This window comes from Ursus arctos, unplaced genomic scaffold, assembly GCF_023065955.2.
Source record: "Ursus arctos isolate Adak ecotype North America unplaced genomic scaffold, UrsArc2.0 scaffold_18, whole genome shotgun sequence".
NCBI classification, from domain to species: Eukaryota; Metazoa; Chordata; class Mammalia; order Carnivora; family Ursidae; genus Ursus; species Ursus arctos.
In genome coordinates, this window is record NW_026622852.1 from 11,631,508 (window position 1) to 11,659,062 (window position 27,555).

At 35.0% G+C, this 27,555-nt stretch overlaps 1 protein-coding gene across 11 annotated transcripts in view; it reads left to right on the forward strand.

Annotated features, from left to right (window-relative positions):
• CNTLN (centlein) overlaps positions 1–27,555 on the forward strand; it is a 495,968-nt gene that overhangs the window by 454,064 nt on the left and 14,349 nt on the right. For all 11 annotated transcript variants that reach the window (XR_008959874.1, XM_057313468.1, XM_057313469.1 and 8 more), the window contains 6 exons: positions 1,347–1,538; positions 7,511–7,608; positions 9,155–9,281; positions 10,783–10,920; positions 11,508–11,693; positions 26,943–27,128. Coding sequence is in view for 10 of the 11 variants with exons in the window: in XM_057313468.1 (XP_057169451.1) it covers positions 1,347–1,538; positions 7,511–7,608; positions 9,155–9,281; positions 10,783–10,920; positions 11,508–11,693; positions 26,943–27,128 (927 nt within the window). In the remaining variant the exon portion in view is untranslated. The remainder of the gene's footprint in view (positions 1–1,346; positions 1,539–7,510; positions 7,609–9,154; positions 9,282–10,782; positions 10,921–11,507; positions 11,694–26,942; positions 27,129–27,555) is intronic.

Sequence of the window (27,555 nt, forward strand, 5' to 3'; positions counted from 1 at the left end):
TTAAGCCTCTGACTCTGGGTTTCGGCTCAGGTCTCCATCTCAACTGTCAAAGGGTCCAACCCCTCAGGCTCTGCGCTCAACCAGAGCCTGCTTGGGATTCTCTCTCCTTTCCCTCTGCCCCTCCCCCAAGTGTTCGTGCTCTCTCTCTCTCAAATAAATAAATAAATCTTTAAAAAAAAGTTCAAATATAATCAAATAATTTTGTTTCACCAAAACATACTCTTTATTCCACCAAAACATAATCTAATATCAAATATATCAAGCCCTAGTTTTGAATCCAATATCTGAAATATTCATATTTAACAATATAGACATATATACACAAGACATAAGCAGTTATTGGTATAGTTTGTAAAAGTTGTGTTTAAATATAGTGTTAATACTTAAATAACGTATTATGTCTCATATTTATATTACCGTACGTGTCGGCTACATCTTTTGCTCTTTCTCATTAGAATTTTTCACTAAGAAAGATTTTTTGCCCCTGAGAGATTTCAGTACCATTTTGTCTAATTGTTCCTTATGTTAAACTACCATATTATAAGCTTCTCTGGAATAATAAAATAGTACTGCAGTTATCCTCTTAAGGAGCTCTGAGTTGTTATGCCATTAGAGCTTGGTGACATTCTGCTGACTGCAGATTGGTGAACGAGAAGGGTTGACATTAAGACCGTTTCTTTTACACTATTTCATAAAAACATTACCAGTATGTCTTTTAGTAAAACATTGATGTCATTAAAAATTCAAATGTAAGGAGTGTAGTGCAGTTCTATGTGAACGTTACAAAGAGGACTTGTCAGCTATCAATCAGATGCATAAGACTGAGCGAATTTGTTTGCACGCTATTTATTTGAACTAAATCTCTAATAAGCCTCTTCTGCTAATTGGACTTAACATTTATGTTACTAAATGAGAAGCATTTTGGCTGCCATATAGGATGGTAAGATCTACCCAGTGGAATAAACAACTAACATCTGTTATCCTGTCCTGCTCCAGCTTGGCTTTTACCAGTTAAGTACATCAGTCCTGAAGTCAAGGTTATCAAACATGTGAATCTCTGGCTCAGCCTTGTATATGTGAAGTCAAAGAAATAGCACATCATGAGTGAAGACCAGCCAACCAAAAGATGCTGGGTACAGCTGGTCCGTTTTGTTTTAACCTTTACAAACCCTACAGCCTTAAGCAAAAACTAGTAGGAGTTATGATTTCTGTAAAGTTTTTATAATAACTATTTTTAAAATTAATTTCACTTTTTTCTTTAGCATTAGAATTTTATGCTGATAATTGTTAGGTTAAAAGTAATTACTTCTATAATATATTTATATTTATTTTCTTTTTAAAAAAAGAAGCTAAATTTGGATTTGGCTGGGCTTCGGAGGGAAAAAGAAGACTTGCTGAGGAAATTGGAGTCCTCATCTGAAATCACAAGTTTGGCAGAAGAAGTTTCCCGGGTGATAGTTCCACGGATACAAGTTACATCACTTGGTCCTTCAAGGAGTATGGATTTGGAGATGAAGCAATTGCAGTGTAAATTAAAGGTGATTATAAATTTTCTTAAACATGAAAACATATATTAAGTTAGTGAATCCTTATAGACATGTTTATATTGATTCTAATTTAATTCTACTAATAAGGGTAAATTATGGTATAAATAATCCAAAAGTTATTAATACTATATTTGACTTCATCATTCACTTTTAGCCTCGTAGTTTCTTACATGGTAACTCATAACACTATTCTCTGAGAAAATGACAAGACACCATGAAATCCTAATTTAGACGATGATAGAAACTGGCCATTGTCATTTCTCTTCCATTACTGAACTCCCCTCTACCCTCCATCCCTCCCTCCACAGAACAGAATTCCTTTCGAACTTTAGTGTATCAACATAAATAGAATTTCTTCCCTTTACACAGTTGCTACTATTTTAATTTGGTTGTTGTTGGTTGGAGATGAGGAAGGAGGAGGGAAATCATGTAGAGAGAGGGAGGAGCACAGAGCAAAGGTGGTTGGTTTAATAGATTTTAGCAAGTTAAACCTGAGAATAAGAGTAAAAAGCAGTGTTCCTTTTCTTTGTAAAGAATACTAAGGCCAGTTGAAACTATCAACAACCTTAAAAATAAGACTGACCTTAGTTTAAATAGAATTACCTTGTAAGAAACAGTATTTGTGATATTTAATTAGAAAGTTCGTTTGTTTAAAACAAGCTCATTTATTCCTAACATATTTGATTATTTTGTTCAGTGGGTATTGCTAGCTGGGAGCTAAATGGACAGTGTATGTGGGACCATCACTATAATGAGAGTCACTCGAAAGTAAGTTCTGGTTGGAAGTGCACAGACTGCATTAGGAACAGAGTAGCTATGACTGTTAAAAGGGTATTAGAATATTGAATTATCAAACAGACTTAGTTGTTTTTAATTCAAAATATGATATGTGTGTTCTCCAGTAGTATCTTTAAATGAAGGATTGCTAAGAGGATAAAATAGGATAAAGTTTAAAGTAAATCAATGTATCATTACTTGAAAATATTTTGCTTTGTTAGTAATAATCAGATACAAACAGTGGCATTAATTTAGCTATTTCCTGAATACCGTCTTCAGAGTTTTTATGTGCCGAACTTGCCTCAACCACTACATTTTATAAGTTTAAATACCTTACATAATAGAAATTTGAGAAAAAATAGTGGTGCAAGCTTTGGTGCATACATCTTTTCTTAAAATGCATTTGTTTGTGAAAAAGTGGACTAAAATCGACCATTTCAGTGTTAGGTATCTATACAGAAGATAAAATCATTGAGATATTCTTAGCTGTATCTACTACAGAGACTATATTTCACAATTCTCCTATTCCTCTTATGTTTAAGTCTTCATGCTCCTAATACAACTTTAATTTTCACCAAGATAAAATAGAATGTTGGATCCAATAATACCTAATCTGACTTCTAAAATTTTTTAAGTGGTTAATAGTTTTGGGTTGACTTACATTTTACTTACTTGATTTTAGTTACCATGAAATGGTCTAACATAATTTTTGGAAATAATAGACCCATATCAATATCTGTAAGTTGTTTACATTATGGTTCCCTATCGTGTAAGTTTTCACCCATATGTAAATCTCTCTTCACTTTGGAGGAATGTGTGAGTCACAAAGATAAGACAATGAGAATGCCTGGAGCAATTTAGATCATACTTGATGTGCATTTGAAGTGAAGTGTCCGTATCTCGCCTGGAGTCCTAGGACACCGACCAGGCTACATAGCGACAAAAAGGACAAATCTTTACTTCTGTCTTGTTTCATGTTTTAATATGGAAATATCTTAGAAGACCAGTACCTTGAGGTACATAATACCCCCTGCTACTACAAATTTCTGTTTTGACATTCAATTAGTTTGCTGGGTCTGCTCTAACAAAATACCACAGACTGCATGGCTGAAGTAATGGAATTTTGTTTTCCTCATAGTTCTGGAGTCTACAAGTCCAAGATCAAGGTATCAATAGGTATACAGGTTCTCTCATTAGCTTGTAGATGGCCACCTGCTTCGCTGTGTCCTCACATGGTCATCCCTGACCCTGTGTGATCTGTGTTTATTCTCCTCTTCTAATAAGGATAGCAGTCATATTGGGTGAAGGTCTGTCTACCCACGTGACCTCATTTTACCTAAATTCTTTAAAGGCTTTATCCAAGTACAGTCACATTTTGAGGTACTGGGGTTAAGACTTAAACATACAAGTTTTGAAGGGACACAATTCAACCCATGAGAGATATCAAATGGCTAACATAATACTTTTCCAAGAAATACCTTCTTTTTTAGTTGATGTTTTTATGCTTAATTAAGAAAAACTGGTTAGACTTGAATATATTAAAGGTTTAGATATCTCTTTTTTACTTTATCCATTAATTTTAGACTTTTTGTGTAAATTCTTAGGTGTACCTCTCAGATACACATGGTACATTCAGTATCATTTGAGTGCTCATGTGTATTCTCTGTATCTTCATTTTTACCTATAGTATACATGTTTCTTCAAGATGCCCAACTTTATATAGATGGATAATTGAATATTTAGAGATGTACAGATTCCTTCCACTGGATGGTGTGTGTGTGTGTGTGTGTGTGTGTGTGTGTGTGTGTGTGTGTATTTAGTGTATTTGTAGTTATTTATACAATTGGAATTGACTAGTACTTCAGTTTATATTTGTGATTCTTTGACTTTCCTGATTGTTGAAAGTCACATTCCTTTGGTGTGACTTCCAGTTTTCCAGTAAGCCAATAATGAAGCATCATAGCTTTTAAACTACTGTTCTTTATGTGTAAACTATTGCCAGGCTGGTTCTAAGTCCTTTACAAATATTAACTCGTTTAAACCTCATTTCTAGGGGCGCCTGGGTGGCTCAGACTGTTAAGCGTCCGCCTTCAGCTTAAGTCATGATCTCAGAGTCCTGGGATCAAGCCCTGTGTTGGTCTCCCTTCTCAGGGGGGACTCTGCTTCTCCCTTTCCCTCTGCACCTCCCCCCTGCTTGTGTTCACACTCTCTCTCCTCTTTCTTTCTCTCTCATAAATAAATAAAATCTTAAAAAAAAACAAACCCTTATTTCTATCCTGTGAGATAAAGTCTGTTACTCTGTTTTACTGTTGAGAAAGCAGAGACACAGGATAAATTAATCGCCCAGGGTCAACTGAGCTACTAAGTGATAGAACCGAAATTAGAACTCAATCCATCTGACTTCAAAGTCTATGCTTTTACTCATACACTCTGCAATTAAAAAAAAAAAATGTTTAATAAATTTAGACTGGAAAGCTCTAACCACAATGGATTCTTACCATTGTGACATTTTTGAAATACATGTTTTACTCCAGATTTGAGGTCTTGCTGCAGGTAAGTATTGTATAGTAGAAATGGAAAATGTTAGAGGCCCTGGGTTTTGATCACTCTTTGTGCACTAACTTCTTATGGGACCAGACTCAGGAAATAATTTCTCCAGAGGTCTAAAGCAGGGATACCCTTCTACCCACTTCATAAGGATTTTTAAGGATCAAATGAAATGGCTGTGAGATTTAGAGATTCTGGCAAAAGTATGTATCAAGCTGGTGTTGTTTTATTTACTATAATTCAGTAATCCCTCAACTCTCCAGAAGTCAGACTTAGAGCATTTTCAGTTTTGTAAAATAACAGCCTTAAGTCTAAAAACAGAAAAGAATCAAACAACTACCTTAAAATCCATTTAATTTATTCCACTGAAGATACTGTCAGGCTTCATTTACTGCCTGTTATCTTTTATTTTAAATACAGCTCTAATAAGTCTATTTGTTTGACTTCTCAGCAGAAAATACCTCAAAAGCAACAGATTAGAACTAGGCATATTAAAGGGCCAGACGATTGTTTTTAGGCAGGGATATGGATGGCAGAAATGAGAAATTTTGACCAACGGATTGACAGAAAAAGAAAATGTGAAAATGTTAAGGTAAAAATAAAAATTAGAAAAACAGCAGTCTGGGACCATTTAGAGTAACGGTCAGTAACCTTTATATCATAGTAGTTCCAAAAGGCATGACAATATAATGATACAGTGATGATATAATATAGCAGATAACATATAATTAATACAGTGATGATATTTATAATATCACTATATATCACTATTATAATGCTTAATGTAACTATGGGTGTTCATGTTTCTAAGTGAGTAAACAATCATTCCAGAGAGAATTTAAGATTAATGATTAAAGCAAGAGCTTCAATTATCTGCTAAATTCACTAGTGCGGAGTATCTTATTCTGGCAATGCATGTCAAATATGGTGGAAATTTAGTCTGCATTACACAAACAATCAAAAATTTTTTTAACTTTTATTTATTTTTTTTTTTTTAGAGAGAGAGAGAGATTGGGAAGGCAGAGAGCAGAGGGGGAAGGAAAGAAAGAATTTTAAGCAAGCTCCACCGCATGTTTTAAGCAGAGCACGACATGGGGCTCAATCCCACAACCCTGTGATCATGACCTGAGCCAAAATCAAGAGTCAGACACTTAACTCATGAGCCACCCAGACTCCCCCACTTCGTCAAAATTTTTCACATTCAGTACACTTGCCATGTTGACGTAGTCTTGAACTTTTTAAAAAATTTACATACTTATTGTAAAAATTATTTCAAATTTTATATTTACATATGCTATACCAATGAGATGACTAATGAATTTGACTCATATTTACATGGTGTGATTAATGGTTTCATCTTTTCAAATTTACATTTTTTTAGCATGACATAGTCAAAGCTGGGAATAGTTTTAACAGAAATTATTGTAATTACTAGAAAGATTAGCAAAATAACCATCCAAATATTTTTAAAGCTGTCATATTTTATTCTACTTATATTAATTTAATATTTTAAAATTGTAACAAATGAATTAATATATGTTAACACTATCTTGTAGGTAGAGAAACTATAACATCAAAAACACTAGGTATATCTCAGATTAGATGTGGACTTGGAACTTGAGTCAATATTAAAAGTTAGGGTTCCTGACACTCCAGTTACTACCTCTGGCTCCTGGGCTGTACAGTCAGCAAATACCACAAAGCTGTTCTCCTTTGAAAAACTGATGTTTATGCGTAGATACTTTAATAATAAGTAGTAGTATTAATACATTCAAGTAAGGAAGGATTTAGTATTAGTAAAATTCCCTATCAGTTATCTGTCACTGTGTAGCAGCTCAAAACAGCAGCCATTTATTAATTCTTCTGATCCAGTGGGTTGGATTGGGCAGCTCTTTTGCTTCTGTCTTTTGAGTTCTCTCCCGTGCCTGCATTCTTTAACTCCATGATGTATCTGGCCTGGAAGTTCCAAGATAGCCTCCCTCACAGCCAGGCAGTTGGTCTGCAGACCATCTGCTGGGATACCTCCATCCTCCTCCACCTTGCAGGGATCCCAGGCAGCATTCCAAGAGGGCAAAAGTGCAAGCTGCAAGGGTTGAGGCCCAGGATCTGGTACTTGCATAATGTCATTTCTGCCACTTTTTTTTTTTTTTTTTTTGGTCAAAGCAAATCACAGGCCAGACCAGACTGAAAGGATTGGAAGATGAATCTCACCTCCTAATGGAAAGAGCTGCAGAGCATTTGTGACCATATTTGGTCTGTTACGGGTTCTTAGTAAACCCACCATTCATTTTAAGTGATCTTATTAGCCTATTAAAATACTAAATTAATCACATGCACATTTACATTTTACAAAGACAATCCCTATTTCCCATACGTGTATTTTGGGTATATACTTTTTACAGTTGTTATACAATAGCATTCTTCTGTGGTTTTGGTATGTTATATAAAATTTTTAGTGTGCCATAGTACTTCTATTAAAACATATAAAATAAAGCATTTAAAGATATTAAAATGTCCTTCTTAATTATAACCATAATTTTGCAAATTTAATTCTCTTCATGAGAATGGCATTTATTTGTAGGCTGCATTCCACCAAAGATTGAAAAGTGTATTTGATTTTATGTGTATTTTTAATCTAGAATGCAACTAATGAACTCACTAAACAGTCGTCAAATGTGAAGGCTCTGAAATTTGAACTCCTAGCAAAAGAAGAACACATAAAGGAGATGCATGAAAAGTATGGTCTTGATATTTTTATCCATTGTATTTGGTGCCACCTAGTGGTAGTTAACTGTATTAAACATTGCACCCAAGAAGCAATACCACATGTTCAAAATGAAGTTTTTCCTTCCTTAGTTCATGTTTAAACCCAAATAAGATGCAAGTTTAAGGAATATTACGTACAAGCATGGTCGATAGCAAACTATTTACTATTTTTTTATTTAGAGTAAGAATATTTAACGTTAGATTTTTGTTCTTAAACATTTAATTTTGAATATAAATAAATTAATGACCTAAAGACTACAAACAGAAAAGTTATGAATGTGGTCATTATTTGGCCAAAAATATATATGTAGATTGATCTTTTATTGGATTTAATGCCTAAGCTTATAGAGCTAAGGTGGGAAAAAAGGAAAGTTTTTCTTGTCTCTACAATAAAAGGAAGATTACAAAAGTTTGTACTTTATATATTTATTAACAAAAAGGGGTTTGAAATGTCCTATCTCACTGAATCAAAATGATTTCCTTTCTATATCTTTTATGGATATATTATTAGAGCTTAGGGGTGATAACATATTTAGATAGAATTCTGGGCTGTCGTTGATAATTTGAGAAAGATATATATACATTACATATATATTAGATATGTATATAGATATATAGAGAGAAAGATATATATATATCGTGTACATACAGGTATACCACATTTAAGTGAAGATCACTTAGAAGTGTATTAACAGATGAAACTACTAGATAAAAAGATTGGTTAATTTTTTAAACAAAATTGTCTCCAAGTTTATTTATGAACCTAAGAGGCAGTCTTGTTTACTATTTAAGAATGAGGGCTCTAGAGAAACGTTCTTTGAATCCTGGCTCCTCGACCTGCCAGCTCGCAGTTTAATAGCATTTGCTCATAAAATTCTTGTGAGGCTTGAATGAGTGCGTGTGGAGCACTTGTAACAGAGCTCCGCACACAGCAGGCACGTGGCAAATGTTGCCTGTTACTTATTCGGTAGGACTAGTGGTAGTCGTCACCGCAGCTGCCATTTTATCCATGTTATCCATGGGAGCTACACTGATAGGTCAATTCAATCGCAAACGGTATTAAATTAGAAGATACCATGTTCTATATGATGGTATAAGATTTTACATTTGCTTATTAATGTATAGAATTGTTTCCTATCAGTGTTAGGCTTGTTCATGATCTCCGAATATCAGTTTGATTTTTCTTAGAAATGCAAGAATATAATTTAAATATAACAATTTTAATTTTTCATAAATTTTGTCAATCTTTCTCAGTTCTTCTATTTTTTATGTTTTAATGCATATATATAATACTATAATTACCAGTCACAACTGGATTATAGATTTTACAAAAACTCAAAGTATTAATAGAGCAATATTTCATCTCATGGAATTATCTTATTAATCTGCATTTAATATCAGATAGCATTTAAAAATTAACAGTAGTTATAGCACTGGATAATATGTAAGATTATCATATAATCACTGTTAAAGTATTTTCTGTCACTCTCAATAAAACGTCTTTTTTCCCTTTCAAGGATGTCTCGAATGGAGAGGGATATAACCATGAAAAGACATTTGATAGAGGACTTGAAATTTCGACAGAAAGTAAATCTGGAAAGTAATGAGAGTATTAATGAAATGTTAGAAAGTCTTGAAAAAAAGGTATCAACTTTTATGTTTTCTGACACTGAAAAAAATCACTTCCCTCTTATTTATGTTCTTGAGTATTCAATTTTAACAAATTTGTAGAAAATATTCATAGACAATGCGTACTGTTATATAATTACATTATTTGCCCTGAAAGTACATTATTTGTTTTAAAATTCAAGACTCAAATCTCATACATAACATAGCCACACATTCTCTTTGTGTTTGTGAACATACTGTGAGAAGGTAATCAGGTTTAAATTTAAAAACCTTCAATGTTTTTTGGGTATATAATTACATTTTATTCAGCATTTTAAAGTTTAAAATTTATACAACTTAAAATTATTCTATTTATTTGCTTTAATTTACTAACATTTATAATGATTGAATGAAGCATATATTTTTAAATGAAAAATGTGATAACCAATAACTACCAGAAGTTCTTTAAAAAATGTACTTAACACAGTTTTTTAAAAGTGTACTTTCTCCTTCTGTACACTTAATTCAGTGTACTTAGGAAGAAAGTTGTACTTACCATAGTTGCGTGTCTGACCCCAAAGTAGAAATCAGCAATTTGCTGACTAAGACATTTTGGGGTTTGTTTTGTTTTGTTTTGTTTTGTTTTGTTTTGTTTTTAAAAAGGTGCTATTTGCACAACTCATAAAGCAGCTTGTGCTTTGGCATTCACTAAATGTTATCTACTCCAGAGAGAGCATCTCCCTCCCTTTCCTTGTTGGAGATAAAAATATAAGTATCCGTTAGCTCAAATGGATTTAAGAGAGAAAATTTTACTTGAGCAAGACAAATGCATATAGATTTTCTTTCTTTCTGCCCTCCACGTACCCACATAAATTATAATTACTTCCTATAGGGTTTTTTTTTCAGTGTTATCATTTAAATATTGCTGATTTTTAAATTTTCATTCCAGATATCATTCCAGATACAGTCTTAGAATCTATGTATAAATAATTACATATCTTTAGTGGCATTAAATGAATGAGGAGAAACTATTTCTTCTTTCAAATGTATAATAAATATGTTGTATCACTTATTTAATTTTATCCTAAAAAGTACAAGTTACATGGTTACAACTGAAAGTTACCCATGACTTGGCTTGTTTAAGAATCAGAGACAACCATCCACCGCTCAGGGAAGTGTAGGTTAGTAATTAAAGGAAACATAGTTAAAATTAGTACTGTATTATTCAGTAGGCCACACATACAAGCATTCATAATTTTTTGTGCATTTTTCGTTTTGTTATTGATTTAAGGATTTTTGCTCATTCATTATATGAGTGCTACAAACCTTATACTTGAATTTGTTTTCATTTACTTTTTTAGCTTTTATTCATTTAAATTTGATATCATTTATGAGAAAACAAATGAAATTAGGCTTATTCATGAATTTGTTTTAGTTTCTGTTGAAACAAATGGAGCATATGACTAGGATGCCTTAACCTAATAGTTAAGGCATAAAGGTAATAAAGGTAATAGTTACCTTTATGCTCTTACTGTAGGTGAAGACACTAACTGAAGAATGTTCCAACAAGAAGGTATCAATTGATTCACTAAAGCAGAGACTCAGTGTTGCCGTGAAAGAGAAGTCACAGTATGAACAGATGTATCAAAAAACTAAAGAAGAATTAGAAAAAAAGGTATGCTTTTTTGGACATGTTAGCTTAGAAATAGAATAGAACTATATCTTTTTCATTTTTAAAGTTGTCATTTTTTTCTCTCCAAAACTATTATGAGCAACTTAATTGTTTCAGATAACGGCAAATAACATTTCTATCTCTACTTGAAACACTAAGAAATTGTTTAACATTACGGGTAGTGCTGTATTAGAGAAACAGATTTTGTGTCTTGATAATGTCTTTTAAATGAACCCTATTGTTAAGAACTGACCCAAGTGGATATAAAATTTTTAGATACACCTAACCTTATAAACTGATTAAATATTTCCATTTGATATGTGAGGTCTTTTGGTCTAAAATAGCTTCCATGTCTTTAATGATTTATAATTTTTTAAAATATAAACTAACTTTGATGATAAATATATGAGAATATGTGCACAGGACATTTTATTGAAAATAAATGAAAACAACAATCAATTTTACCCAAATAAAAACAAATACATACATAAAGAGAATCATGAAACCATGTCTTTGCCTGACATGTATACCTAACTCTTCCAAATAGTTTATGAATTATTTTTTATTCTGTGATCACCGGTCTTTTGCAGGATGTCAAGCTTAGTCTCCTAGTATCAAAAATAAGCGAGACTGAATCTGCAATGGCAGAGATTGAAACAGCAGCATCTAAGCATCTTCAAGGATTAGCGCTGCAAAGTGAGCAGGCCCTAGAAGGTGCACAGAAGAAGCTGCTGTTAGCCAATGAGAAAGTGGAAGAGTTCACCATCTTTGTGAAGGTTTGAATTATTAGTAGTTTACAGCTGTACTTTACTTCAGGAGAGTGGTGGCCTCCTTGAGATGATGTGGGAACACTCCGCAGTTTCTTTCTGCTTTCTGAAACCACAAAGTATCTTCTCCTACCCTACTTGCCACATTGTTGAAAATTTGTCTACAAAAGATTTGGTTTTATAGTTTGAGTTTAAAATTTTCCACCCTATTCTTAATATACTTTAACGTCAGTTCAGTAATGAGATTGTAATAATCATGTAATCAAGACAGGTTTTAAGATAAAAGAATGAAGTCATTTCCACTCTATTCTCCTTTCGAAAATCCAGCAAGAACAACCGGAAACTTGCTCCAGATTTATTGAAGCTCAGAGACATCTGAACCCCAGTCCATAGCCTATTAGACATGGAATGGATAGAGGAATGGTAAATGACTTAGCAGAGCAAAGGGAAGACAAATCGAAGTGCCTGCAAAGGCTGTACTGTCTAGAAATTATCTGACAGCTGAAGAACCCCAGAGAGGCTCAGTAATTGGCTACACAAGGAACCACTGAGGGTGGTGGGGGAGGGGCGGATACAGGTGGTTTGTTTGAAAATCCTTCTAAGGAGCTTTTTAGGCCTCTGGTCTGTGCTTTTGCCCCATACATTCAGACAAGTATTCCTCCCTTCGCTCTTCTGGGAAAACCGAGGAGGAGCAGCTCTGGTTTCAGCGATACCAGGCACTAAGGCCCAGGCATCTGGTGATTGCTCTGCTCCTGTAATCCCACTGTGAGCTGCTTATACCTCTTTTTGGTGCCTTTTTTCCACCTTGTCTTAGAGCTAGCAAATGGAGCTGTTGCCGCGAGGTAGATGATGAGTTTCCTAAAGTGAAGGACAGTGTTTTCTCCGTCCCCACCTCCACGACATCTACCAGGTGCCTTGCAAAACAGTCAGCATGTAGTCATGATCACTACGTAAATTTCTATTGGAGATGTGAAATTTTAATGGTAGTTCTTTGGCCTTTCAAAATAAGCACCAAGGGGCGCCTGGGTGGCTCAGTCGTTAAGCGTCTGCCTTCGGCTCAGGGCGTGATCCCTGCGTTATGGGATCGAGCCCCACATCAGGCTCCTCCGCTGGGAGCCTGCTTCTTCCTCTCCCACTCCCCCTGCTTGTGTTCCCTCTCTCGCTGGCTGTCTCTATCTCTGTCGAATAAATAAATAAATCTTAAAAAAAATAAAATAAAATAAGCACCAAAACAGTGTGACTGCAGTGGGAAAATAGCTCTTTACTTTCGCTCTTTTCTCTTGAAATCACAATGTTTTGTGTTGTTTTTGAGCAATGTTTGATGAGATTGAGTTACTTGTGCTGCTTGATGGCATGTATGATTAAAAACTGGCATGTCATATACTGCAAGGCTGTAGTAACCAAAACAGTATGGTACTGGCACAAAAATTAACACTAATATCAGTGGAACAGCAAAGAAAGCACAGAAATAAACTCACAGTTACATGGTATATTAATCTTTGATAAAGAAGGCAAGACTGTGCAATGGGAAAAGGCAGTCTCTTCCACAAATGGTGTTGGGAAAATTGTACAGCTACATGCAAAAGAATGAAACTGGAGAGACCACTTTCTTATACCATACACAAAAATAAACTCAAAATGGATTAAGGACCTAAATGTGAGACCTAAGACCATAGAAATTCTAGAAGACAACATAGGCAGTAATTTCTCTGACATCAACCATAGCAACATTTTTCTAGATACGTCTCCTGAGGCAACAGAAACAAAAGCAAAAATAAACTGTTGGGACTACATCAAAATAAAAATTTTCTGCACAGCAAAAGAAACTATCAACAAAACTAAAAGATGGCCAATGGAATGGGAGAAGGTATTTGCAAATGACATCTGATAAAGAGTATCCAAATATATAAAGAACTTATAAAACTCAACACCTCCAAAACAAATAACCCAATTAAAAAATGGGCATAAAACATGTACAGATATTTCTTCAAAGGAGACATTCATATGGACAGAAGACACATGAAAAGACGCTCATCATCACTAATCATCAGGGAAATGCAAATCAAAACCGCAATGCAGTATCACCTCATACCTATCGGAATGGCTAAAATCAAAAACACAAAAAACAACAAGTGTAGGCGAGGATGTGGAAAAAAAGGAACCCTTTTGCAGTGTTGGTGGGAATGCAAACTGGCACAACCACTGTGGAAGACAGTGTGGAGGTTCCTCAAAAAATTAAAAATAGAACTACCCTACGATCCAGCAGTCCTACTGCTGGGCATTCACCCAAAAAATATGAAAACACTAATTTGCAAAGATCTCTGCACCCCTATGTTTATTGGGACATTATTTATAATAGCCAAATTATGGAAACAGCCCAAGTGTCCATCGGTAGATGAATGGGCAAAGAAGCTGTGGTACATATGGGTACAATGGACTGTTACTAAGTCATAAAAAAGAATGAGATCCTGACAACATGGATGGATGTAGAGTATAATGCTAAATGAAGTAAGATGGAGAAAGACAAATACCATATGATTTCAGTCATATGTGTAATTTGAGAAATAAAACGAACAGAGAGAAAAAGAGACAAACCAAAAAACAGATTCTTAACTATAGAGAACAAGCAGATGGTTACTAGAGGGGAAGTGAGTGGGAGGATGGGTGAAATAGGTCAAGGGGATTAAGAGTACACTTATGATAAGCACTAATATATAGAATTGTCGAATCACTATATTATACACCTGAAACTAATATGACACTGTATGTTAACTATACTGGAATTAAAATTTAAAGAAACTGGCATAACAAAGCAATAGAAATTTACTTCAATATATGAAATATTTTCAATTCATGGAATTTTTATAAAATGAAAGTTTAAACTATAGAATCAAATAACATCAGTACTTACTGTCTCCTTTCCCAAATAACCCCACTGTTACTTGAATCACTCAATTAAATTTGCCACATATATGTGTGTGTGTGTATTCTAATGTATATTATTTTATATATATTAATATATTAATGTTCTCAAATCAGGTTTTTGTTTGTTTCTCTCTCTAGATTGGTAGGTACTTTGGCATCTCTTTTGTTTTTTTAAGATTTTATTTACTCATTTGTCAGAAGGAGAGAGAGAGAACAAGCAGGGAGAGCAGCTGGCAGAGCAGGCAGAGGGAGAAACAGGCTCCCTGTTGAGCAAGGAGCCCGATGCGGGACTCGATCCCAGGACCCTGGGATCATGACCTGAGCCGAAGGCAGATGCTTAACCGACTGAGCCACCCAGGCATCCCAGTTTGGCATCTCTTAAGCCCCCAGTAGAGGCTTCTCTGCTCAACATAAAGTAGAATATTTTAAATCCACTTATCTCTATAGGTATTGATCTTATTTATAAGAAATAACATTCCTGAGCTTATAGATTGAATATAAGATGGCAGATAACTGCATCTTATGTATAATACCGCATTCTTCATTTCTCTCAAAATAGGAGCTTACGACAGTTTATGCCACTGTTAATAGTACCCATTTAGAACAAATCCCTTACTTTGTTTCTTTGGAAATCATAGATGCCTTGGGAGTTTCCTCATTTTGAAAATATCTACAAAATGAATGGAATAAAACATTTTATCTGTTTTATCTCTTTTAACAAAGGTTTCAGCGGATATAAAGTCAAACCAATAAACTTTGCCTCCGAGGACCCCAAATGATTGCCGAGTATTAATTTTAGTAAACGTAATTTACCTTTTCCAGATTCAAAATGTCATTTCTTCCAAATACTTGTTGAATAGTCTCACTGTTTAACTTATAAGCACTCTCATTGAATATTGTCATTATTCATGATGTAAACCATTTGTATTATGACTTTTAGTTTCATAAGCCTTTTTTTGTTTTGTTTTATATTCAGATTAGGGTTTTATTGCATTTTTAGCCAAGATATAAAATATGAAATACATAATTGTAAGATTTATTTAAATGCTAATTGTTTTCTTTAAATATTCTTTGAATGTGTCCTTTTTAAAAAGAATTGATAACCAGAAGTTTTAAAAATAGAAAAATGAATTTTATGATTACATATTTGATTATTATAGACTTGATGAAGTTTCATGACCTTCATGATAATATGATGGGTGTACTTCTTCACAGAAAGTAATTTGGCAAAAATTATCTTTTGGAAATCAAGGTTTTTATTTTTGTCCAAGGATTTGAATGATATTTAATGATAAGGTATCTAATTTCTAATTGTTGAAGGGTGACATATTAATCCTTCATATTTTTCACCAACAATGATGTAGAGTATAAATGTCTTGATAGAGAAATTCAGAATTGCTGTGGTTTCATGACTTTGTAATTTGAGTAACGCATTAAAGATTATATAATAGGAAAAGATTAAAAAGATATCGATAAGCCATTTTTAGTACTCTTTCAGAACCTTTCCACTTTGTTTCAGTTTGGTATTGGATTACCTGCATTGGAATAACTGAGTCTATTGCTTTTAAATAAGATGCATAATATAGGGCTCCAGATTTATTGAATCAAAATCTTCGTCAGGGTGGGGCCCAATAAGTTGAATTTAACAAGTTAGGTGTTATTATGCATAAAACAGTTTTTAAAACACTGCCTTCAGTTGTTTTTATCAACTGAATCTATATATCATTTGGCATTTAATCAAAGGCTAATGGTAATTTGAAATTTGTTTTTCTTCACTGTGCTGTAGAGCCAATATGAAGTTGATACTGGCACTATTTCTGCTGCTTAATCCATTTTTCTAATAAAGGGCAACCAGCAAATTAATGCCAAACCAGAAACATTGGCAAAGACTGGACATTTGCTCTGAGCCATGAGATGACTACCATCCTTCTCTTCCTTGCACACATGGCCCTAGGACCAGAGGGAAATGCTCAGGAACCACTATCTGAGGCTACATACCATCAGTGACTTCCTAAATCTTTACGGTGCTAGACTTCAGCTTTTAAAATATTTAACACCTTCCATAATTTGGCCCTATCCTGCTTGGAATCTAGTTCTTCCCCCGTAGTGTGTTCATTCCTGCCTTTGCACACGTTCTCCTTTCCACTGAACATACCATCATTCATTATCCCCAAAGTACTGGCATGTTATAAGACTCATTCAATTCTTAAGGAATTCATTTTATATCTGGGTCAAGAATGGTATTAGACACATAATCACTGCTTAGATTGAAAACTCTGTGAAGGCAAGAGCTGTGCACATTCCTTAAAGAGCATAGTTAAAGAATGTGTGTGTGGTTCCTACATGGAACATTGTGATAACCAGGACTGATTCTGTACAGAGCTTATTAGGGTATCATGTGCACAAAAGTACTTAATAAATATTATTACTAGTATTAATAGCAATAATGTTTGTTCTGGACCTGTTGTGGAATCTGTGTTCCCTTTAGTCTGTGCATTTTTCATAGGGCACAACCAGATTAGAGAAGAGGTGGAGTGACCATCTGTTCTAGATCTCGTCTTGAATATGGAATTTTGCCCTGGGGTGAAATCAAGTGCTTTGAGCATCTGGGCTGGATATATGTGGCAGAGCTGAGACTTTGAATCCTCCTAGTAGCTGAATAAAACACACAAGGGAAATTCCTAGAAGTCTTTGCTCAATTTGATTGAGCCCTGATATAGGCTTGTTAATGTGCTTAGATGAGAGAGTCATATGCCAGATTCTATCTTCTCAGTGGTTTTTGCTAGCTCTGAAATAAATATCAGCCAAAGAACAACATTTAGCTGGAAGCTTAAATCATTTAATTACCAATATATGCTTGCTTTGGAAAGATTTAGTAAGATGTTTTGGGCATATAAATATCTTGCTTCTTTAATGAGAACATTTGTGGAGCACTATAATTTTATTTTTATATGTACCATTGTTAATACTTTGACACTGATCTACTCCCTTAATTATGATTTTTTTCTGCTCTTTTTTCCCACTTTATTGAAATATAATTGATATATAACTCTCTATAATTTAAGGTGTACAGTGTGATGATGTGGTATATGTACCTATCGTGAAATGTTTACCACAATAAAGCTAGTTAACATATCCATCACACCTCACATAATTACCATTTTGTTGTTGTTGTTGTTACGGTAAAGACATTTAATATCTGCTCTTACAGCAACTTTCAAGAATTCAATACAGTTTTGTTAACTTTAGTCACTATGCTGTACATTACACCCTGGAATTTACTTTTCTTATAACTGGAGGTCTGTATCCATTGACCAATGTCTCCCTCCCCCTACCCCTCAGCCCCTGGCAACCACTGCTCTACCCTCTGCTTCTATGAATTCAGCTTTTTCAGATTCTGCAGGTAAGAAATATATGGTATTTGTATTTCTCTGTCTGACTTATTTCACTCAGTATAGTGCTGTCAAGGTCCATCCATATTGTCAAAATGGCAGGATTTCCTCCTTTTTATGGCTCAATAATATTCCATTGCATATATATATATATATATATATATATATATATATGTATATGTATATGTATATGTGTATATATATATATGTGTATATGTATATATATATATATACATATACACACACACACACATATATATATATATATATATACATATACACATATATATATATACCATGTTTTCTTTCATCCATTCATCCATCCATCAGTGGACCCTGAGGTTGTTTTCATGTCTTGGCTATTGTGAATAATGCTGCACTGAATATGAGAGTGCAGATACTTCTTTCAAAATCCTGTTTTCATTTCCTTTGGATATATTCCCAGAAGTAGGATTGCTACATCGTATGGTAGTTCTACTTCTAATTTTTGAGGGACCTCTATACTGTTTCCCATAGTGGCTGTACCAATTTATATTCCCATCAAGAGTGTACAGGGTTCCCTTTTTGCCCCATCCTTGCCAACATTTGTATCTCTTACCTATTTGGTAATAGCCATTCTAATAGGTATGAAGTGATATCTCATTGTGCTTTTGATTTGCATTCTCCTAATGGTTAGTGAGACTGGGTACCCTTTTATGTACTCGGTCATTTGTGTGTGTTCTTTGGCAAAATGCTATTCTGATCCTTTACCCATTTTAAATTGGATTAGTTGGATTTTTGCTATTGAGTTGTATAAAGTTTCAAATCAGGAAGTGTGATGCTTCCAGCTTTGTTCTTTCTTAAGATTGCTTTGACCATTCAGTTCTTTTGTAGTTCCATATAAATTTTAAGATAGTTTTTCTATTTTTGTGAAAAATGCTATTGGAATTTTGAGAGGGATTGCATTGAATCTAAAGATGGTTTTGGGTAGTGTGGCCTTTTTTTTTTTTTTTTTTTTAAGATTTTATTTATTTGACCGAGAGAGACACAGCGAGGGAGGGAACACAAGCAGGGGGAGTGGGAGAGGGAGAAGCAGGCTTCCTGCTGAGCAGGGAGCCCAACGCGGGGCTTGACCCCAGGGTCCTGGGATCATGACCTGAGCCGAAGATAGATGCTTAACGACTGAGCCATCCAGGCGCCCCACGGGTAATGTGGACATTTTAACAATATTAATTCTTCCTATCCATGAGTATGGGTTATCTTTCCATTTATTCACATTTTCTTCAATTAACTTTGTCAGCGTCTTATAGTTTTCAGTGTATAGATCTTTCACTTCCTGGATTAAATTTACTACTTTGATTTTATTGTTTGGAATGCTATTGGAAATGGGATTGTTTTCTTTATCTTTTCCAATGTTTTGTTGTTAGTATATAGAAACACAACTAATTTTTGTATGTGGATTTCGTATCTTGCAACTTACTGAATTTGTTGATTAGTTTTAATGACTTTTTGGTGGAGTCTTTAGGATTTTCTATATATAACATCATGTCACAGGCAAACCAAGACAATTTTACTTCTTCCTTTCTGATTTAGATGTTTTTTATTTCTTTTTGTTGCTTAATTGCTGTAGCCATTAAGTGGCATCCTTGTCTTGTTCCCAATTTTAGAGGGAAAGCTTTCAACCTTCCATTGTTGAGTATAATTTTAGCTGTGGAATTTGTCATATATGACCTTTATTGTGTTGAGGTATGTTCCTTCCATACCCACCTTGTGGAGACTTTTTATCATGAGAAGAGGTTGAATTTTGTTAAATGTTCCGTCTACATCTACTGAGACGATTGTGTGATTTTTTATCCTTCATTCATTTAATGTAGTATTTCACATTTATTGATTTGCATATGTCGACCCATCCTTGCATCCCAGGGATAGATCCCACCTGATCATGTGGTATGATCCTTTCAAAGTACAGAGAAAATCTGTGCAGGAGAAATACAGTGGTTAAATCTTCAGGGAGGCAAGGGGGCTATCCTGGTCATTGGTTTCTTCAGCAGCAAAAACTGATTAGGTCCTTTGCAAGACAGGCCACTGTGAACCAAGGTTGTGCCTGTGCCTGGCTGATACTGGTAGCCCTAGCCCTTCTTCCTTGTTCCAAGCCATCTCTGTACATCTCCGTTGTGCCGGTCTCTGGGTGAGATGAAACTGCAGCAGGTCCTTCATACAGTGCATCAAAAAGCTGGGGAAGCTGGTTGCTCACCTCACTCTTTCTTCCGCAGGGAGGGGAAGGAACTCTTGAAACTGGAAGTTCCCTCTATATGCTGAGCAGCACAAGCCTCAGTGATAGGCTGATACAGGGAAGGCTGATAAAGGGAAGCTGTCCTTCTTTTATGTTTGGTTGTTCTCAAGCTTTTTGTTCCACTGTGTTTTGGGGCTTTGAAAGGCATGTGCCCTCTCCTTCTCCTTTCCTTGATATTACTGACAAGAATTTAGATATGGTGGTGAGCCATCTTAGACTATTGAGACAAAAGCAATATCGACTTAGGAATAAGGCACGGATGTCTCTTTCATTGCTACTATTATCTTTTTTTTTTAAGATTTTATTTATTTATTTGACAGAGATAGAGACAGCCAGCGAGAGAGGGAACACAAGCAGGGGGAGTGGGAGAGGAAGAAACAGGCTCATAGTGGAAGAGCCTGATGTGGGGCTTGATCCCACAACGGCGGGATCACGCCCTGAGCCGAAGGCAGACGCTTAACCGCTGTGCCACCCAGGCACCCCTCTTTCATTGCTACTATTAATACTTGTTCTACAGGTTTTTGGAAATGTAAATACACAAGTAAAATATATAATTATAGGATGTATACAACCAAAATGTGATTGTCAATGACATGTTTTTAAAATTTTGTGTTACATTTCCATTTTCATTTGTCTCAAGGTTATTTTTTTTTTGTTTTTTGTTTTTAATTTCTCTTTTGATTTCTTCTTTGGCCCATTTGTTATTCAGCAGCATGTTGTTTAAACTTCACACACTGGAATTTTCCACTTTTCCTCATAGAATTAATTTCTAGTTTCATATCATTGTGGTCAGAAAAGATGTTTGATATGATTTCAGTTCTCTTAAATTTATTAAGTTTTGTTTTGTGGTCTCACATGATGTATATTAGAAAATGTTCCATGTGCACTTGAGAAGAATGTGTATTCTGTTGCTTTTGGATGGAATGTTTTACAAATATTTGTTAAATACATTTGGTATTGTGTCATTCAAGGCTGATGTTTCCTTATTGATTTTCAGTATGGATGACCTATCCAGTGATATAAGTGGGTATTAAAATCCCCTACTTTATTTTTGCATTACTGTCTATTTCTTCCTTTCGGTCTATTAATATTTGCTTTATATATTTAGGTGTTCCTAGGTTGGGTGCATAAATATTTACGAATGTTATATTCTCTTGTTAGATTAACCCTTTATCATCACGTAACACCTTTCTTCATCTTTTACTGCAGTCTTTGTTTTAAAGTCCATTTTATCTGATGTAAGTGTAGCTACTCCAGCTCTCTTTTGGTTTCCATTTGCATGGAATATCTTTTCTATCCTTCACTTTCAGTCTGTGTGTGTACTAACATCTAAAGTGAGTATCTTCTAGGCAGCAGATAGATGAGTGTTGGTTTTTTATTCATTCATTCAATCTATGTCTTTTGATTGGAGAGTTTAGTCCATTTACATTTAAAGTAATTATTGATAGGTATGTACTTATTGCTATTTTGTTAATTGTTTTCTAGCTGGTTTTGTAGTTCCTCTCTTGCTCTCCTTCTTTGTGTTTTTTTTTTATGATTTTATTTATTAGAGAGAGGGGGAGAGAGAGAGAGAGGGAGCACAAGCAGGGGGAGTGGGAAAGGGAGAAGCAGGCTCCCTGCTGAGCAGGGAGCTGGATGCGGGATTCGATCCCAGGACTGTGGGATCATGATCTGGGCTGATGGCAGATGCTTAACTGACTGAGCCACCTAGGTGCCCCTTCTTCTTTGTGGTTTGATGACTTTCTTCATATATAAGGAAAAATTATACTTATATTCTTTTCTCTTTATCTTTTGTGTATTTACTATACCTTTTTTTCTTGTGGTTTTTTGTTTTTGTTTTGTTTTTTAAAGATTTTATTTATTTGAGAGTGTGAGAGCAAGAGAGAGCATGAGCAGTAGGAGCAGCAGGTGCAGAGGGAGAAGCAGACTCCCCACTGAGCAGGGAGCCCAATGTGAGTCTCAATCCCAGGACCCTGGGATCATGACCTGAGCCAAAGGCAGAGCCTTAACCTGAGCCACCCAGATGCCCCTTTTTTTTTGTGGTTACATGAATCTTACATATTATAGCTTATATCTGTAACAGTCTGTTTTATTTTGATAGCAACTTAAGTTTGATCCCATTCTGAAATGCAACATTCTTATTCTCACTCCATGTTTTGTTTTTGAAGCCACATTTTACATCTTTTTGTCTTTGTATCCCTTCACAAATTGTTGTAATCATAGCTATTTTTACTACTTTTGTTTTTTCACATTCATACTAGCTTTGTAAGTAACTAATTATTGTGGTTTTGATTTGCATTTCTCTGGATGAGACATGATTCTTTACCTAGATAATCCTAAAGATTTAAAAAACAGCTACTAGTATTAACAAGAGAGTTTAACCATTTCATAAGACATAAGGTCAAAGTACGAAAATCAAATGTATGTTTTATATATTAGCAGTAAACAACTGGAAAATGAAATAGACTATTTTCAACTTACAATAGCATTAAAAAATTCTTTAAATAAATTCAAGAGAAGACATGTAAGCCACCAAATGTTGGAATGAATGTGGGAATGGAGAATTTTTATCCCCTGTTGGTGGTGCAAGTTTTGGTGGAAATCTCTAAAAGTTCTAATATATGAAACATTCACCTACCTTATGACTCAGCAATCCTACTTCTAGGTATTTATCCAAGAGAAATGAAAACGTGTACAAACATACACACAAAATGTGTACAGCAAAATATATAGCAGTTTCATTCATAATAGTCAAGAACTGGAAATATTAGTGGAAAATGCATTTTGGAAAATTCTGTCTTAATTTTAGTGGGGTAAAATCATCATCCCCCCCCCCCCACCGGAATCAAGCAGCAGACAAGAATGAGAAACAAAAATTCAACTCCTTTTCACAGTCAACGTAGGTCAGAACTAAAACTGTACTTCAAAAGACATGGAAGAAGAGTGAAAAACAGGTACGGTTGGTGAAAGCATGCAAAAGGACACAGAAATAAGACACCAGGAAAAGAAGACTTAGGTCCTACAGACCTCTGAAAGATCAAGACCTTTTAGAAGATGAAATTCACATGAGGTACAAATCCAACATCCACTATTTGCAACAATGGAACAAGTCTGCAATGGTTTGTGATAACCATCCTCAAACTGATTTGCTTCCATAAGGATATAGGGCTTAATGAAGAATGAAAGAGACAAGGAATATCTGAAGCAGGCAGCTTTTCTCATAGCAGTCAAGAAAAGAGATTCCTTACATTGTAAAAACAAAACAAAACAAAACAAAAAAAGCAAGCAAACCATAACAAACATAACCTGGCAAATGGAATTCATAAAAAAAAAAAAAAAGTCGTATGCAAAATTTCACTAGCCTGGAACATACCGCAGGCCCGTCTGCCATGTAACTTTCTATAAATAGGTGATCTAGGAAAAAATCTTCTCCTTCAAAAATGAGTCCAGAGATATGAACCAACACAGTATCTATGCAAATGTAGTAGAATAAGAATGGAGAAAAACAGAAAAAGTAAGTGGCAGAAAAATAAGTTTCACCACAGACAAGTTGCTACAGAGCAGATGAAAAATTTTAGTTTGAATTTGAAATATTACTGAAATAATTTCCTCCAAAAAGTACATGTTTAAGGTGGAATTAAATGTAAGAATGTAGGGAAAAGATGATGAGACATAGGAGCAGATGGAAGCAAGGTGGCAGGCAAAGCAAAGAAGTAAAAGACAAGAAATTATCTCAGAAAGTATGTATATTGCTGGTCTCATATGAATATATGTGTGTCAACAATTGCTGTTTGGGTGTGGGAGGAATGGCCTCGGAAGGGACATCAGAGAAATTTCTGGAGTATGAAGAATTTCTATATCTTGAGCAGGGTAGTGGCTCCAGACATGCATAAGCTGTCAAAGCTCATTAAACTAAGCCCTTAAAATGTGTGCACTATTTCAATATAATTATGCCTCAATTAGAAAATAAAGCATATTGGGGCAAAAGGATTTATGAAGCAAATGACAGAGATTCAACATATGTATAATTGGAGTCTTCAAGGAAGAAAACAAATAATGACACAGAACAAATATTGAACCTGTAATTCAACAATAATTTCCCTCCAAAAAGTAAATAAGCTAGCAAGAGAAATAAGTGAGAAAGAGAAAACTTCGAAATGATCCTAAGAAACACAGATAAAAGACTTAATTGGAAGGGAACACGATGGTCTTCAATTAGGAGGACTCAACATGCTAAAAGGTTACCCTGACCCAAATGAAATTTAACGTGATTGAAATAAAATTACTGGTATGATCTGTTTTTTAGGAGGAGGGAGACTAGACAAGGTTCCTGTGGAAGTTCATATGGAAAATAAAACAAGCAAAAATTACCAAGAAAACCTGAAAAAGGAGGGTGGTAGGAGGGAACTAGCCTTGCCAGATATATTATAAAGGCTTTCTAGTTTAAATACGTTATAAAGCTTCACTAATAAAAAGAGAGAGAGGACAGAACAGAAAGTCCAGACACTGACCTAAACACATAGGAGATCAGTGGGAGAAAGGTGAACTTTTTTTTTTTTTAATGATTTATTTTGTTTGAGAGAGAGACAGAGGGAGTGGGGCGGGGAGGGCAGAGGGAGAGGGAGCGAGAATCTTAAGCAGACTCTGTGCTGGGCTTGGAGCCTAACGTGGGGCTCGATCTCACTATCCTGAAGTCATGATCTGAGTCGAAGCCAAGAGTCGGACGCTTAATTGACTGTGCCACCCAGTTGCACCAAGTTGAACTTTCTAATAAATTGTTGTGGGATGACTGAGTATGATTTTATGTAATAATTTCTCAATGATGACAAATGGGTAAAAAATACAAAAATGAAAAATAAAAACTTAAAAGTAGCAGAAAAAAACCATGGTTAGAAAATTCATTTATGGGGTGCCTAGGTGGCGCAGTCGTTGGGTGTCTGCCTTCGGCTCAGGGCGTGATCCCAGCGTCATGGGATCGAGCCCCACATCAGGCTCCTCCACTATGAGCCTGCAACTTCCTCTCCCACTCCCCCTGCTTGTGTTCCCTCTCTTGATGGCTGTCTCTATCTCTGTCAAATAAATAAATAAAATCTTTAAAAAAAGAAAAAGAAAATGCATTTATATATATATATATATATATATATATATATATATATATATATATATCTCATTGTGGAGAATGGTTTTTGAGTATCACACAAAATTCAAGAGTGGGAAAGAAAGGAAAAGAATCAGTGAGTATACAAAAAAATAAGAAATATTTTTTTTCCGGGGTGCTGGGTGGCTCAGTCGGTTAAGCATCTGCCTTCAGCTCAGGTCATGATCCCAGGGTCCTGGTATCAAGCCCTGCATCGGGCTCCTTGCTCAGCAGGGAGCCTACTTCTCCCTCTGCCTGCTGCCCCCCTGCTTGTGTGCTTTCTCTCTGACAGATAAATAATAAATAAAATCGTAAAAAAAAAAAAAGAAAAAGGAAATATTTTTCCCTTGGCATGAAACACTAATTACTGTCAAAAGAAAAATACAAGTATGAAACAACTTAGATATGTACAATAGACAAATATATAAACAACTCCTATAAATCACTAAAAAAATAGAAAAAAATGACAAAAAAAATACAGTTATCTCTTAAGGTTGATGTTCACCTTTTTTTTTTATAAGAGAAATGAAATTTAAAAATACAGTGAAAAAACAAACTACAGTGAGATCCCAGATTAGTGTTTTGCTAATGGTGTGGAGAAACAAGTACTTTCATATGTTCTTTGTGGAGTTGTATCTCGGTACTATCATGGAGAGAAGGAAGATTAAGTAACAGCTTTCAAAATTACACTTAGATCCTTTGGTCCAGCAATTTCATTTCTAAGGATATATCCTAGAGATGCAAAATGTGTACATGAGTACTGTTATTTATTGCAACATTGCTTGAGCTGGCAAAAGATCGAAAAGTAACCCAAACATCTAACAAACCTGCTCTTAGATCACAGAGCTAGGCATCTAGGTCCAGAGCTCTGTCCACGCAGAGTAAGGGCTGTCCTTTTCTTATGCATGCGTTGGCATGGTATGAACCAGCATTGACTCATTTCTCAAAGGGAGAACTTAAAAACTGTGAAGCAGTCCTAGATTTTTAATTTTTTCGACCTTTATTGTTATCTTGCCCACACATAATTTAATTACATGTTTACCCAACTTTCTCAAGTCCTTGCAAAGCATTTCTGATCCAGCTTTAATAAAATAGAAACAACTTTCTTTCTGTAACCATTTTTCATGAGCTTATGTAATAAGTAAATTAATCATGTAATTAACCTATTACAATGAACATACAGAGAAATGACAGTTGGCATCAGCTCAGTGGGCAGGAGTGGCTGTGCTCTGGCATGACAAAGAGTTGCCTGCCTGCTTCCAGCATCCGCCAACCAGGATATTAGTTGGTAAATCTGAAAGAGAGATTGGAGAGTTTGGTTAATCTAGCAAGTTAGTTAAGTGTGCGTCTAAGAGAGCTGTTATTACATGCAGACAATAAGTAAAGAGCAATCTACTGTGTTGCAAAATAAATAAAATCAGAGCAATGCTAATACGCAGTGATTTGCTGCTGTCTTCACATTGTTATGTTGTGACTGCTTTGTCTTCATTTATGACTCCATATGAGCCCACGTTCTTTCCAATGTGCTGCAGGCTTTGGTTAAAGAGTTACAAAGTGATGTCCATGAGATAAGGCAACAAATTAGAGAGTTTCAAAAAATGCGAAAAAACAGGGATGCGCGCAAAACCTCAACCCATAAAGTCCAGACCTTGGCAGCTTCAATCCTGAACATTTCACGGTCAGATCTAGAGGAAATAATGGATACAGAAGATGAAATGGTAAGATCATTTAAATATTTATTGATAAAGGGCTTTTAACACATTGAATTTAACGTACTTTTGTTTTATAATTCTTAGAGTTTCCTCTTCGAGATAATATTAATGAAGGTCAGCTTAGTAATGTACGCATGAAAGTTACATCAGGGCTATTAGCCAACTCAGAAAACATTTAGAGAAATTTCACTGTATGATACAGAAATAAGCCAGTACATAAAACCTTTAGAACTGCGTGTTTGTTATTCAGGTCAGTTATTCAAGTCCTTTCCTGTCTCTTCTATTTTCTTTAATTTAGTTAATCATATATCTTGTAAGCTAGTATTTTTAATTAAACCAATTTGAATGGATTCAGTTAAGGTGGGTCATCATTGATTTGAGGACTTTTCCTCCTAGATGAGCAAAAGTAGTAAATCTAGCTTTCCTAGCTAAA